We start from the raw sequence: 14,101 nt of genomic DNA on the forward strand, positions 1-14,101 counted from the left end.
TAATTAAACAGTAGCTGCTTTGCTATGTATTGCTTTTATAAACCACAATCAATTGGGGTTTTATCATTTTAGGAGGTTCTTGCTGCCACCTTTGTCCTCAGCACATTTGAGTCCTTCTCTTCTTTCCTGGCTGGAGAGTTCTGCTTCATCAGCTGCAGTAAATGGACTGCCTGTATGTAGGTAAGGAGCCAAACACTGGTAAAGGGAGCAAAAACAACACCATGTTTATTTATCCCTGGTTTTTGTTATTTCAAATTAATTACAGGGGTGTCTATGAGGCAGGGTTGTTGACCACACAAATATAGGCCTGTTCATAATGCATATAGTCTGGGAGAAACTGTAATTGCTCTGCTAAATGTAATTTATTCTGTGGTTCCATTCAGCTATATATTTAATTTTATTTTTCCATTCTTCTTCTAGGGGCATTGGTAAACATTCTTCTAAGCAGGGATGGTAATGATGAGACAGTAATTGTCTGAGTAAATTATCCAAGTGGCCGCCTTGATTTTTTTAACTTCCTACATTTCTGGTGTCCTCTGGCATCAGAACAGAAGTATATGCTGGTCCTAGGCTATGTAAATTAAAAGTTCTGTCTGCAGTGCAATTAAAAACATGTCAGGTCACATGGTTTCCACTTGACCAGTTACAGCAGCACTGTTTTGCAAATAAGGTTTTAACCGTGTTGCAAGTGTGAAGTCCTGAACTGACCAAGTCTGTAGTAACTGGGTCACCTGCCAGAGTTTTTGTGATGTAGGTCATGGGAATATTTGCAGAAGCAAAAGTGCTGTAATTGCATAGCTGTACCAGTATTTATGTTGACATTGAAACTTAAAAGATGCATATTCAGGAGGCAGAAACAATAACATATATAATTAAGATATGTAAAAGGAAGATAAATTCTAGTTTAAAAAAATCCAGCAGCTAAACAACATGGATTTTTGAATTAATGTCATTATTTCAGATCTGTTTCCTAATGGGGTTTTTGCACCCCAAGAGCACAGACATTGCCCACTGTTGGGCAAAGAGAATTAGGAGCAGTAGCATAAGAGAGCTCAGGAGCCCCAAAAATAAATCAGTGCATCACATGTGAGGGTTGGGTTGCTGTGCAGCCAAGGAGCTGTAGCCTTAGACCACCCTGCTGTGCTGTGGAGGCAGGATGAAAGATCCCTCCCCAATTTGTCCCAAAGCCCTGGCAGTTTCAAAATAAACAGGTGAAAATGGTGAAAAAGGGTAGCACCAGCAATTGCCAAGACAGCATCTGTCATGGAATGGAATGCTGTCTTGGAAAGGAACCCCAAGATCATCCTGTTCAACCTTTCTTGGCAAAAGCACAATCAAGACAAGATGGCCCAGTGCCCTCTCCAGCTGAATCTCAGAAGTGTCTAGCACTGGGGAAAAGAAAGCTGGAATTGAAGGAGGAGTTAAGGAAAGGTGGAATTAAAGCTTTCCTTGCAGCAGCAGCTTTTTCCTGGGAGCCATAGTCTCACTTGGTGGGTCAGGTAAGTTTGAAAGACTCGGGGCAGTGAAAGTATCCAGATGTGAATCAGGTCTCCCCACCAATCTCACAATTGCACCAGTCTCTCTGCAGGCTGTTTATGGGGGGGTGGAGCATAATGAATACTAATTAAGTGTGGTAGCCAGTTTTACTTTAGGCAAGTGTCTCTGCTATTACCATGTCTGAATCTCCTGGAATCAGCCAGCTACAGCATTCACTTCTCTACAGCATCCATGCCTTTGGGAATAGATTTGGTTTCTATCTCTAAAACTTTGAAGTGGTGTTAAATCTGGATTGGTTAACTCTCAGGATTTTGCTTTTACAGGGTAAGAGAAGATGGTAAGAAAAACTGAAAGAGCTGTTTTCTTTTTAAAAAGTAACAAACTTCTTTAGACCTATAGTTTTGGTGTTTTATCTTTTTCTTTTTTTAAGCAAATGATTACGTATATGGACAGAACTGCTTTTCAAATTCAGTGGGAACGTTGGTCTCAGTTGAATTTCAGTTACGCAGATGGTTACTTATGCAGGTTTTCTTTTAATGGGAACTCAGGAAAAGGCACAGTCAGCTCTCTTTGGCTCCTTTTCTTGGAGATGAGATCTGGAGATAGTGCACAGAGACTAAAGCTCTGGGCTTTGCACATGTAAATCTTGACCCTGTTGTTCTGGGAGAAGCACTAGGCCAGGACTACAGGAGCAGTGGGGGATAGCAGGATTTGTGTGCCCACTGAGGAAATTTGTCACCGCGAGGGGACATTTTATTGAGACACCACAAAGCCGAGGGTGTTACTCACCATCCCTGAGACAATGGCATCAAGGCCCCGAAGGGACAAGCTGCTGTGACAAGCAGGAGTCAAGCCAATGAAGCTGTAATTACAGATTTTATTCCAAATGCCCTCCATTCCTTACGTTCTACTCTTTTGATACTGGTGCCTGTAATGTTTATCTTAGAATCCCTGGGTCTGGTGCAATGTAAGATTTAGGTGGCAGGTACCTGTCTCAGCCTTTGGGAACAGAGAACTGAGCAGGTTGAGTTCCAGCACTGCTGATTTGACCTGCAGCCCGGGGTATCGTTGGAGACTGATCAGAAGTGGAGCTGGGACATCCTTGACTTCAATAATTTGTCTTTTTTACATCTGCCTGTTAAGAAACCTTTCCATGAAGCAGTTGCCTTTTCTTTATATTCAGCTTTATATATGACATTAACCTTCATTAAACTCTGGCCCTTGTCCTAATTAATCCTTTTGGCCACTGGCTGCTCTCTGTCAGCTCTTTCTTGGGTTAGGCCTTCTCCTTCCTCTGGTTCCTGCACGTACTTGCCAGAAGCAGCTTGTGGTGTCTGTTTTGTTTCCATTCAACAGGCTGTGTCTAGAGCTGTTATTTCCACTGCACAGAGCAAAAAATCAGTTCAGTTCCTTTTTTTTTTTTTTGATTTGTATTGCACAAGAGGTCTCTTGAAGAAGTAATCTTCTTCTTGGCTTGGTGTTCTTTTTCATTAAAAAAAAAATCGGATTGATATGTGTATTCTTTACTTGCACACAAGTAAGGTACATGGAGTGTTTTTTTCAGGCATCTGAAACTGTTCTGAGTCTCATGGTGTCTGACACATTTACTATACTTAAGGCTCAGTATTTCAGATTGAAAACCCAGAGGCTGTTCTTTGGATTTGATCTGTTTTTGACAATATTAAGGCTCACAAGTGAAAATCCTGTGCAGGTGAATGAGTATTTATCAAACTCGTTGTTGTATGAGAGGTTAACCACAACATTGATTAGAAAAGCGACGTCACACTTTCCCCAGATGTCCTAAAAGCAAAATTGACAAGTCATGTAGCAACTGCCAAATGAACAAGACAATGAAACAGCAAAACTCATCACTGTTCTGGGTGAGAAATCAAGGGCTTTCAACCCTGTCATTCAGAAAGCTCACACTAATAATGGTAGCCCTACTAAGATACAGGCCTCGTTAATAAGTCTGAATTATTTTGTTGCAGGATGGCAGCAAGCTGGATGCACAGGCACAGACAGCCGTGGATGAGCAGCCTGGTTGTGGCTTACTCCGAGTTTATTGTGGCCAGCTGCTGCCAGTGAGGCTTTGCATGCTGAGGTGGCACCTGTGACACACAGCCCCGGGCAATCTGTGAGAAAGGGCTCATGCAGCGCCAGATAAGGTGTGTAATGGCTAATTTACAAACGGCAGGTTTGCTTTGCATCCGTAGGAGGACTTGATGTGTAAACTTGTCCCAGAAGGTGTTATGTGTTTACCTTTGGCCTGAAGAATGATGTCACTTTCTGTCATTCCTGGGTGTAATCCTTTAACTGCTCAAATCAGAACTACAGAGTCATTGGGCTAGAGGGTGAGAATCAAGGTGTGAGACTTCCAATTAAGAGGAGCTGTATCAGGTGGGGCTGTACTGAAACGAGGTACCTTTTTCACCTCCTGAAGGTGGCCTTGTCACTCTCTGCAGCTCCCTGAAAGGAAAATGTGCCCGGGTGCGGGTCGGGCTCTTCTCCCGCAGATAGGACAGGAGGACACAGTCTTAAGCAGCACCCAGGGGTGTTTGTGTTGGGCATTATGAAGAATTTCTTCCCTGAAAGGGTGATTAGATACTGAATTTGGCTTCTGAGGAAGGTGGTGGTGGATTCATCAATCCTGGAGATGCTCAAGGAAAGACGGCATGTGGCACTCACTGCCATGGTCTGCTTGACAAGGTAACGTTCAGTCAGAGATTGGATTCCGATCTCAAAGGTCTTTTCCAACCTAATTGATTCTGATTACTGGCTGAGAATACAGTCTTCTGAGATTCTTGAAGCTCAAGGTGATGTTAAAAAGCTTAAACTCCTTGTGAGCCCTGAGGAAAAAGGGAAGTCCTGTAATAAAAACCTGGATGATTGATTGTTATCCTTTGTAGTGGCCCCAGTGCACGATGACTGGCTGGAGTGTGCTGGAGTTCTGGGGAGCAGCAGAATTACTTTAGGCATACATTGCCTGTATATTTTTATGCAGTTTTCATTGTAAACTAAGGTACTCGTAACAGCTTGCTGCTGCCAAAGGGACAATCCCTGTCCTTCCTTCTGCCTCCTTGTGCTTTGTGGCTTCCCTTTGAAAGCAACCACAGTGATCTGGCTTATAGGGGTAATCTATTTTGAAAAAAAAAAATCATTCTGGGCAGAAAAAGGTGGTTTTCTGCTGACTTTGCTCCTTCTGCTCAGCTTGAGCTCATCTCTTTTTTAAAAGTCCTCTCCCTACAGCTCTACTGCATCAGATAAATCCTGACTGTGGCATAAGGAAGGAGTTTGCAGTTTAGTGACCACTTCAGAGGTCACTAATCAACTACTGTGTTCTATGTAGCACAGTGGAAAATGAAAACACTACTCCATCTTTTTCTTTGCCTGCCAACAAACATTTAAATATTTCTCTGTTAAATAATGCAACTCCCAAACCCTGGTATGTGTTTACAGCACTGGGATGAGTAGAAGGGAATAGGAAACATTTGAGAGGGCTGGGAGAGAAAGTGTCTGACAAGTTCTGCTCTGAGTACTAACTCTGGAAAAGGAGGAGTGTGAATTAGACATTTCAGGGAGCTTTATCAATTTCTCAGGCTAAAAATACAGTGTTGTGCTACAGTTCCATGACGTGAGCACTCCGTCAGGAAGCAGGCACCTCTGCCCAAATTTGTCTTCCAGAGACTTGTTCTGGCCTTGGTGCCACCACATTCCTTCCTGCTGGCAGCTCATTTCTGACTGCACATGGAACTGGCTCCAGCAGAAAAACTGAGCCAGCAGGAAAAAACCAATCATCTTGTTTCCTCCAGGTAAGTGTTATGCATGCCTCCTGTGTTTCCAAAGGAGTGCTTGGAACAGTGTAGGAATGCACAGGAGTGAGTTACCTGGATATGGATGGAGACAGAGAGGGGACACTCTCTGACAAGAGAGTCTGTCAGGGGGGACACTTCTTCTGGCACTACCCCAGTGCTCATTTAACTATCATTGTTTTGTGCTTGGCACTTTCATGTAATGAGTTGTCATCCCCTGAAGAAGTTGCATCATGAGTGAATAAGGCAGAAGTGTGGGAGCAAGGAAGTATCTTCTCTGATTTTTATTGGGGAAATTGAGGCTTAGAGAATTAAACAACTTGCCTAAGAGTAGAAAGGCTGACTTGCCAAGAGCTGAATTCCAGTCTCCTGAATCACAGCCTTGTGCCTTATCCACAAGACCTACCTTTCTCTATTAGCATTTCCTTTCTCTCCACCCTGTTTTGAGGGAGGCACAGTAGCATTGTTCTAATGTCAAACAAACTCGAAGTATGGTACAGGAACGCTTCCAGCAGAGTGACTTGAACAACCTTTGAGTTTATCATTAATCTGGAAGCCATGAGTTTTTGAGAATGGCTTCTGCACTGGAGCCTTCCTCAGGACCAATAAGCACAAAAGGTCTGACAGTGTTTAAGTAAGACGCCTTTGAGATTAAAAAATATATTTCTAACAGCAAAAAGTTTCTTAAGGCACAGAGGAGTGGAAATTTCTAATCTGGCAGTAGGTGAGGCTTGAGATAGAGTGGACAAGAAAACAGCACTTAACTTTGTTCCTTAAGGAGAGAAGAGAATGATTTTATTAATACTATTCTTGCTCCTAGTGATGCACCTTATTAGGAGAGCCATATGCTGAAAGTACCTTAGTGTCTGCTTAACCAGGCCAGTGACAAGGGCCTTATCTTTGATTGAAGTCAGATAGCTGGGAACAGGAAATAAAGACTTGATGATTTGCCTGTGCTGCTCTCCTGTCATAGCCAGCTTCATTGGGCAATGCCTGTGCTAAGTACCACTGAAGAGCCATTGTCCTAGGCTTGGCAAATACCATGTCAAACACTCAGTGCTCTGCTGTAGGAGGTTTTAGTGCTGGCTTTTTATCCCTCCACTCTAGCCTTGCTTGCCCCATGAGAAGCTCCCTGCCAGAACAGGGAGCTTACTCCTTGTAGCAATGTAGGTGTTAAATGTGCTAGAGCAGCAGCCAGTGAAAAGCAGGAGGGTAGGACTTGTCTTTGGACTTGATAACTGGAGAGAAATGGGATCTAAAAACATTTGCTTTAACTGGAAGACAGGAAGTGAAGCACTGGATCAGACTGGCCTAAGAATTCTGGTATCTGGCCCCTGGCTATAGCCAAGTGGGCTGACAAAAATAATAGTGAAGCACCTGGCTGTTGTTATGCAATGCTGCAGGAGGGGAATTCCGTCCTGCTTTTTGCAGGGATCTGCATATACCCAAAGCTATGACATGTTCTTACACTTCGTGGCAGCTGCTGACGAGGTTTCTGTGATTGCCAGAGCTGTAGTGCAATCCTCTAGTTCACCTCACTCTCCCGGGATAATCCCTGGGCCAGGGATTCCAATGGCAGCAGAGCAGAGTTGCATACAGGCCAGTCAGGAATAGAGGAATATCCACATGCTTGCACAACTTTGAGTAAGGCCTCTTCATTTGCTTAGGTTTTTGCCTTTTTCTTGGGAAGGCTTCTTGGTTTCCATAGAATGTTTTATAAAAACAGCTATGCTGGTCTTAGACTAAAAGCTCCTTTTGTCCCACTGTTGTGCTTTTCCCTGGCCATTGGCTTATGGCTACTGCTAGAGAAAAACCATCAAGAAAACATCTCCTTTTCATGCTGTCCTTCCTCCAGTCACTTTGTTCAGGATCCTCCTGAACCAGATCTAGTCTCTGTGTATTCTGATGATGGGAGCTGATAGATTTTAACACAATTAAACTCTTCACAGGGTTGGTTGTTTATCACAAATTGTTTTCACTTGAAGAAAGAGAGATAAAGCTTTTGGGATGCTATAAGTGCAATCCATTCATATTTTTTCTTTAGAATAATATCAAGGAGCAGTTTGTTCCAAAGACCCTGCTGTGTATGTGAGATACCACCCCAATTTCAAACGTGCAATCTTAAGGATTATCTTTGAGTAGCCTGTTCCTGCAAGCCCTAAGAGGTAGAGTTCAAAAGAGCTGGGGAAAAGTAGGGAATGTTTACTATGTTTTAGTAATAACACAGTATTTGTATTGGCTGGAATACTGCCCTTAATTTCACGTCAGTTTGGATTGTGTGCCCTACGCTAACACTTTCCTTCTGAAGAAATCAGGGGATACTTCTGTTCTGAGCCACAGTCTCCCTGGTCTGTGTTTACTCAGTAGTGTCATGGGCTGCAGAAATAGCTGGAAACCAGGTATATAAACTGTATTTAGGGAAGCAACTAAATTCATTCCTTCTGAGATGTCAGAGTTTTTACTATCAGAGATTTGGAAAACCAGCCTGAAGATAAGTAAGGGAAAGTGTTTAGTTTAACTTTACATCTAAACTCAAAACTCACATCTACAGCTTCAGCTATCCCACAGGAGTTGCACCCCTTTTAAAAATCCTGTCCAGCTCACTCCTGTGATCTGCAGGGATGCCCTCAAATTGGGAGCATTTCTCTGGCTGTTCAGCCCTGTGAATAAAGATTTGTACAAAACTTCCCCCAGCAGGTGATCAATATAAAAACTGAAGTATCTTCTAACACGAGGTGTTGATGAGCTGATTGTTTGGATGGGGTGCTTAGCACAGAGAATTCAGGTTGTGCACTTCTCCTATTTGCTGCCTTTGTTGTAGAGCAGAACAATTTTATTTGTAGTCTCTTTGTCAGTTTGTGCTTTGTGGTCACATATGCTTGTGTAGGTAAAGTCTGAGTTTGATTTAAAATATTAGACCTGCTTTATTGTACATTATCAATCATAGGGAATCCAAGAAATCCCTGAAGATGTAAAAATTTAGTCTGAATATCTTACACTTTTAGGGCATTGCTGGTTTATATATTTTGTGCTGTTTTGTTTTGGCTTTTTTGTGGGAAAGAAAATAAGAAATTACATTCTTCTGGCAAGAAACTAACCCACAGCAATAGAATTATTTTATTATAACATCTGAGTAGTGTAGTTTTTCTTCTCTTCATCTAAGGCTAATGTCACAGACATTTTGATTATCCTGTGTTCTCCCTAGGATTCTTCTACTCCAATTTCAGTTATAAGTTTGACAGGGGTGCAACAATCCTACCATGTGACAAACCATGAATCTTTAATAAAGAAAATTTTGCTTGTGGGGTGGAGAAAGATAATTTTTGTTTATAGGAAATATGAGGATAGCTGAGCCAAAACTAAGGTTATAAAGAAAAGTCCTGTTGAGATGGAGTACAGAGCAGGAAGAATAATAAGCATTTGGCAGCCTCTCTGCTTAGTTACATGGATTGGTGTATGAATTTGCAGATTATAGAACAGCATTTTCAGCTGTGCTTCATTTCTAACCTTAGCTTTAGAAATAGGATAGTGGGGAAAAAAGCAAAAAGCTATCGGTTTTGTACATCACTTGAGTGTTCTTTCAGGCTTTTCTTGTTGTTTTATTAATCTTTCTTTTTCAGGGATACTAATTGATTTAACTAATAAATGGGACAGTTTATTCCACTCCCAGATTAAAGATTTAAGAAAAAAAAATCACATTTTATTGTTAACTAAGCAGTCTGACACCACAGCTAGGTGTGGCCTTCCTGTTCCCTTTGTGTTCCTCTTTTTTCAGGTGTTTTTTAATTTGCCCCCATATTTGTTTGTTTGTTACTGACCTCTCCACCTGCTCCAAACACGGGGCTGTTCCCAGTGTGCAGCTCCTTGGCTTCCCCTCGCTGTGTGGGGGCCAAGCTGTGAGATGCAGGATCTGGGATGCTCCGAAGGTTTGGTAGATTTAGAGTGGATCGTTGTGACTGAATGGGCTTGTTGGTGATTATTTCTTACCTTCCCTGCAGTCTTGGTCTGTCCCTAGTACATACAGCTTACTTATTGAATCAGAGGGGGCTGGAAGGGGCATTCAAAGCCTGTCTCATTCCGACCCCCTGCTTTGGGCAGGAACATTTTCCCCTAAACCAGGCTGCCCCAAGCCCCATCCAGCCTGGTCCGGAACACTTCCAAGGATGGGGCATCCCCAGTTTCTCTGGCTAGGCTTGTTCCACTGCCTCACCACCCTCACAGTAAAGAATTCCTTATCAGTATCTAACGTAACCCTGCCCTCTGCCAGTTTAAAGCCATTCCTCCTTGCCCTGTCGCTACCGGCCTTGGTAAAAGTCTATCCATGTCTGTCTTATAAACCCCATGGGGGGCTTGGGTAGGCGCTGGAAGGTTTCAGTACAGTCTTGCCTGGAGCTTTCCCTTCCCTGGGCTGACCACCGGGTCCTTTTTCTCACCGACCGAGAAAAAGATGGATAAGGAGAGCGCTTGGTCTGGCGGCGGTGTCGGGGCGATGCCCCCGGAACGAAACAGCTCTCGCTATCCGTGCCCTGCTCTGGAACCAGAGCAGCTGAACTTTGCCTTCGTACTTCTGGTTGCCGGGCAGGGCAGGACCGGAGCACAGCCGTGTGCCTGCTCTCCTCGCGGAGCTCCGTCCCGGAGCGGGTTCCGCGGGGATCGATCCCCCGGTGCCCGCCGGCGCGGGGCGGGGCGAGGGGCGGCTCCGCAGCACAGCGCGCACGTCCGCCCTCCCGCCCCACGGGAAATTCCCCCTGAAAAGGGCGGCGAGCCCGGCAGCCGCGGCCGTGCGAGTGTCCCTGCGAGGTGTGCGGGCCCGGGCCGGAGCCCCGCGGCGAGAGGCCGGAGCGGAGCTGTCAGCATGGCCGGTGAGCAGCGGCGGGGCCGGGCCGGGATGGGCTGGGCTGGGCGAGGGGCTCCGAGCGCTGCCCGCCCTCGCTGGTGGCGGCGGGTGTTGACTCTGCGAGGCCGGAGCGGCGTTTCGGATGAGGTCTTGCGAGGCTGTTCCGTTTCAAATGGATCTTTTAGGTCTTAAAGTTGTGCGGCAGGAACGTTTAGGTGTTAAATAAGTGCGCGGGTCCCTGTCTGGGACGGAGACAACAGGCTGGAGGTTGGGTCGTGATCATCAGGATCCCGCTCACATCAGAACTAGGCTGTGAGAATGCAAATGAATGAGAAATAGTGATGGCACAAATGGAAAGTAATGCAGATAAGGGATCGTTGCTCTGAATAATTGCAACAAAATGCACAATTAAGTTTCTAGAGGCTTGTCATCGTTTCGGGAGGCGTCTCTCTGGTATCTTTCTTAGGGTTAAAATAAAACCCCCTAAATTTAAAACTAGGCTATACTAATTAGAATAGTATTTCTAGGCAAATCTGCTTTTCAGAACATGAGTGTGTGTTCTGTTCCCACTTAGGAAGGTATGAACTTTCACTCCTGATAAATGTATAGGTGTGCTAACTATCAACGCGGAGAGGAAACAGCCGGGCTTGTGCTTTAAACGTTCGTATTTTAAAGTCACAACAATGAAGCAGGAGAGAGTAGTTTCGGGTTGGTTTTTTTCTTCGTGTCTTTATGTATTTTCAGTGTAATTAGGAACCAGATAAGGAATTTTTTCAGCGGGGGAAGTTTATAACTTCCTGGTACTAGCTAGCTTTTGTCGTTTTTTTTTTTTTCCTTTTCGTTGCCGTTTTGTAATGTAACACGATAGTAAAGAGGAAGTTCACGAGCGTTGTTTGGTCTCTTAGAATTTGTGCAGTTTATAGAGCCGTAGGTAGATTACTGCTTTTTCAAATCAAATCGTGTTACGTTTCCAGTTGCTTTTGCTTAAATTGGGTGGGGTGTGCTGTGACAAAGCTTTGCCATCCTCCCGCTTTGCCTGAAGTGTTGCAGAAGGTTACAAGTGGATAGATTCTTGCTTTTTAGAAATGACAGACTTCGTGCCACCAGGGATTTGTTCAGAGCGGTGACATCAGAGTTCAAGAGCGACACTTCTCCCATCTGTGTCTCAGTGCGGGCACCTCGGGCCGGAGGGTTTCTGGTGATACTTTCACATCTTCCACAAATACCCACAGCTGCTCTGCTTTCACACGCAGGTGTTGATGGAGAGTCTGTTCGCTCTTGGCCCTGCAAGAAAATGACAAATTGGGCAGTTCCTCCAGAGCCTGCTTGCTTGGAGCAAAGGGATGAGACAGAACCCTTGATCGGGTTGTCACTTTGGTTGGTGGCAGTGTGTCACACTTCCTCCCTCGTGAAACAGGCTTTGTTAAACTTCAGACTCTCACAGGTCTCTTGTCATGGAGAGGTCTGATGGAAGTCTGTTCCGAGTTTTAGGGATTGTCCTTTTGTTCCTCTTTGTATTGCTCAAAATGTGAGAATAAAACACCCTTCAGTTCTTGAATGAGCATAACTGGCTGAACTCTCACAGCTGTCACTGCTTCTACCTCTTTTCCTTGCTGAACTCTCGGAGCTGTCATTGCTTTTGCCTCTTTTCCTTGCATATGTAATTGGGACACTTGATCTCCTATATGCTCTTTAAAATTATTCAGTGTTGTATTCAGGGCAGGAGGGGGAAAAAGCGATTCAATAACAACAAGAATGACAGGCAGGTTATAATGTGCAGCACAATGTTTCTATTGCTAGCATGTGTATAGGCAATTAGAATTAATTACAATGACAAATTAAACTCTTAAGAACTTAGATGAAGGATTAGCTAGATTTTTTTTCTTTTCTTCCATTTCAAATGGTTTATGGAGTAGTTGTGGGCAGGCAGGTAATAAATAGGAATAGCTGTGTGTTCCTCCTCTAGAATTAGTGAGAGTTTGGGTTTTGGTGTATCTCACCTCTGTTTGACACACAAAGTGAGACCTGAGGAGGGCAGGTCTGTAGTGGCTGTGTGGGAGCTAACAGACCTCTGTGTGTGTGTGAGAGCAGATTGTGACACAGTTAAGCTGTGCCACTTCCCAAGCACATTGCTGATTTACAGAAATAGGGAACACCGGACACTTGGCTGCAGAGTGCTGGTAATACCTGTCACTCTCACAAACACTTCTGTGTGTTTCCTCTCTGCACAAAACATGATGACACTGATAATCACAGCAGAGATGATAACGTGGTTCTTGAACAGAGAGAGAGGCAGCCAAGACAAAATGAAGTTTAATGTTTAATCTCTGGAGGCTGCTGCATCACCGAGCTTTACTTTCCCACAAACACACCTGCTGCTGAGCGGTGGGTTTACCTTCAATGACATTTGTTTCAACCACAGCCCTATAAAGATCACTGAGCCCAGAGCCTTAAAATAAAGGGCTCTTGAGAGGTGAGAAAATAGCCCTCTCAAGCAGAGTGTTGCTAGAACGTGAAGGGAAATTGTTGGTTAAAGCAGCAAGAGTTGAAGACCTCAAGTGATTGCGCTCTTGTAGTGAGCGGCGAGGCTCTGGCTGGTTCTGACAAATACACAATGTCTGTGGGTGTCCTGCATGTCTGCTTGGCAGCTATGTAAGCATGAGAGTCTCCCAGATTAGTGCCAGATTAGGAGGCACTTTCCTGTAATGTGGTCGTTTTAACTTGTAACACAGATTTTTAATTTAGTATATGGATACGTGTCTGTATTTGTGCTGATCAGTGCAATAGCATTGAAGTAAGTTGAAGTGTGGAAGTTAAAATAGCCATACACAGATGCATGAGCATGGTTTTGTGAGAAGCCCAGACTTCTGCTCTCTCTGAAACCAGCTTTACGTCATTTCTAGGCTTTTTTGTTATCAATGCCTGCCTTCCCCTTCCCTTTTGCTTGTTTTCCAGAAAGAGAAAATATGCAAAGCTCATCTGAAGGAGAGTTAGGTAAAGAGCTGGAAGTATCTAGAAAAGGGGCCATCCCCCTGAGGAACCTAGACTAGACTAGTGGCTGATGTGTATTTAATGTGACAGCTCATGGCTGGTGATCAGCAAGTTACTTAAAATCTGCCTAATGGGAGCTGATCAGTTTAGAAACTGCTGCATTTTGACTGACTGTTGGAAAGGTCTGTAAAGAGTCCTGAACCACAGTTCCCAAAGGTTCTGACCCCAAACACAGTCTCAAGTGGAAGTGTGTTGTGCTTGTGAAGGTTTTGCAGAGGCTCCAGTTGTGCAAGACCACCCAAGAGCTGCTCTCACATGGTGGAGGATGCAGTTCCACCCCTGCTTGTAGGTGTGTGACAGATAAATGTGCATTCAGGTCAGACTGAGGTGATGTCTCACATGTTGTTCTTTCCATCCATCCCTTCTCTGCTGCTCTCAATTACTTTATCTCTTAGGTTATAATATTTTCCTACTTTGGGTATGAACTGCTGCAGCACTGGAAATCTTTTGCGATCAACAAATCCCAGGCATAAAGTTCAAGCTTTGTGTTGGCAGAGGTGCCTAAACCATTGTACAAAAGAGAAGCCTTTATTATGGAGTTAGGGTTGGAATCCACCTCTTTGCCAAAACCTGTGTGCTGTGGATTCACAGGCAGCACAGACCTTGGGCAAAAGGAAGTAGGGGTTCTTTTACCCTTTCAGCACTTTCAATATATTTAATAACTGTTTTGCTTATTATGTTGAAGTCCAAGCACTTTTTTTTCAGTGCTGTGCCACAGGATATTGTCTGTCCTGTTTGTTTGTGATGCTCAGCCTTGCTTGAGGAGGATGCTATTATATGAAGATGACAGAGAGCTCAGTAGACATTTCCATAAGCTACGTTCTTCTGATTGTGTAGCACTGTGATGATTCAGCTTCAACAATATTTACTTAGCCTCTTTTGTTTGTTTTTCACATGCCATCCCACT

General features: G+C 44.1%; 1 protein-coding gene across 3 annotated transcripts in view; it reads left to right on the plus strand.

Moving 5' to 3' along the window:
* Positions 1-70: 70 nt before the first annotated feature.
* Positions 71-14,101, plus strand: part of REL (REL proto-oncogene, NF-kB subunit) — a 38,966-nt gene continuing 24,935 nt past the window's right edge. Inside the window, exons 1-3 of one of the 3 annotated variants that reach the window (XM_077176260.1) lie at positions 71-180; positions 3,486-3,662; positions 5,179-5,306. Coding sequence is in view for 1 of the 3 variants with exons in the window: in XM_054628875.2 (XP_054484850.1) it covers positions 10,162-10,168 (7 nt within the window). In the remaining 2 variants the exon portion in view is untranslated. Of the gene's footprint in view, positions 181-3,485; positions 3,663-5,178; positions 5,307-10,007; positions 10,169-14,101 lie in introns of those variants that run through there. The other 2 variants (XM_077176259.1, XM_054628875.2) reach the window with 2 other exon arrangements.

This window comes from Agelaius phoeniceus, chromosome 3 (assembly GCF_051311805.1).
Source record: "Agelaius phoeniceus isolate bAgePho1 chromosome 3, bAgePho1.hap1, whole genome shotgun sequence".
NCBI classification, from domain to species: Eukaryota; Metazoa; Chordata; class Aves; order Passeriformes; family Icteridae; genus Agelaius; species Agelaius phoeniceus.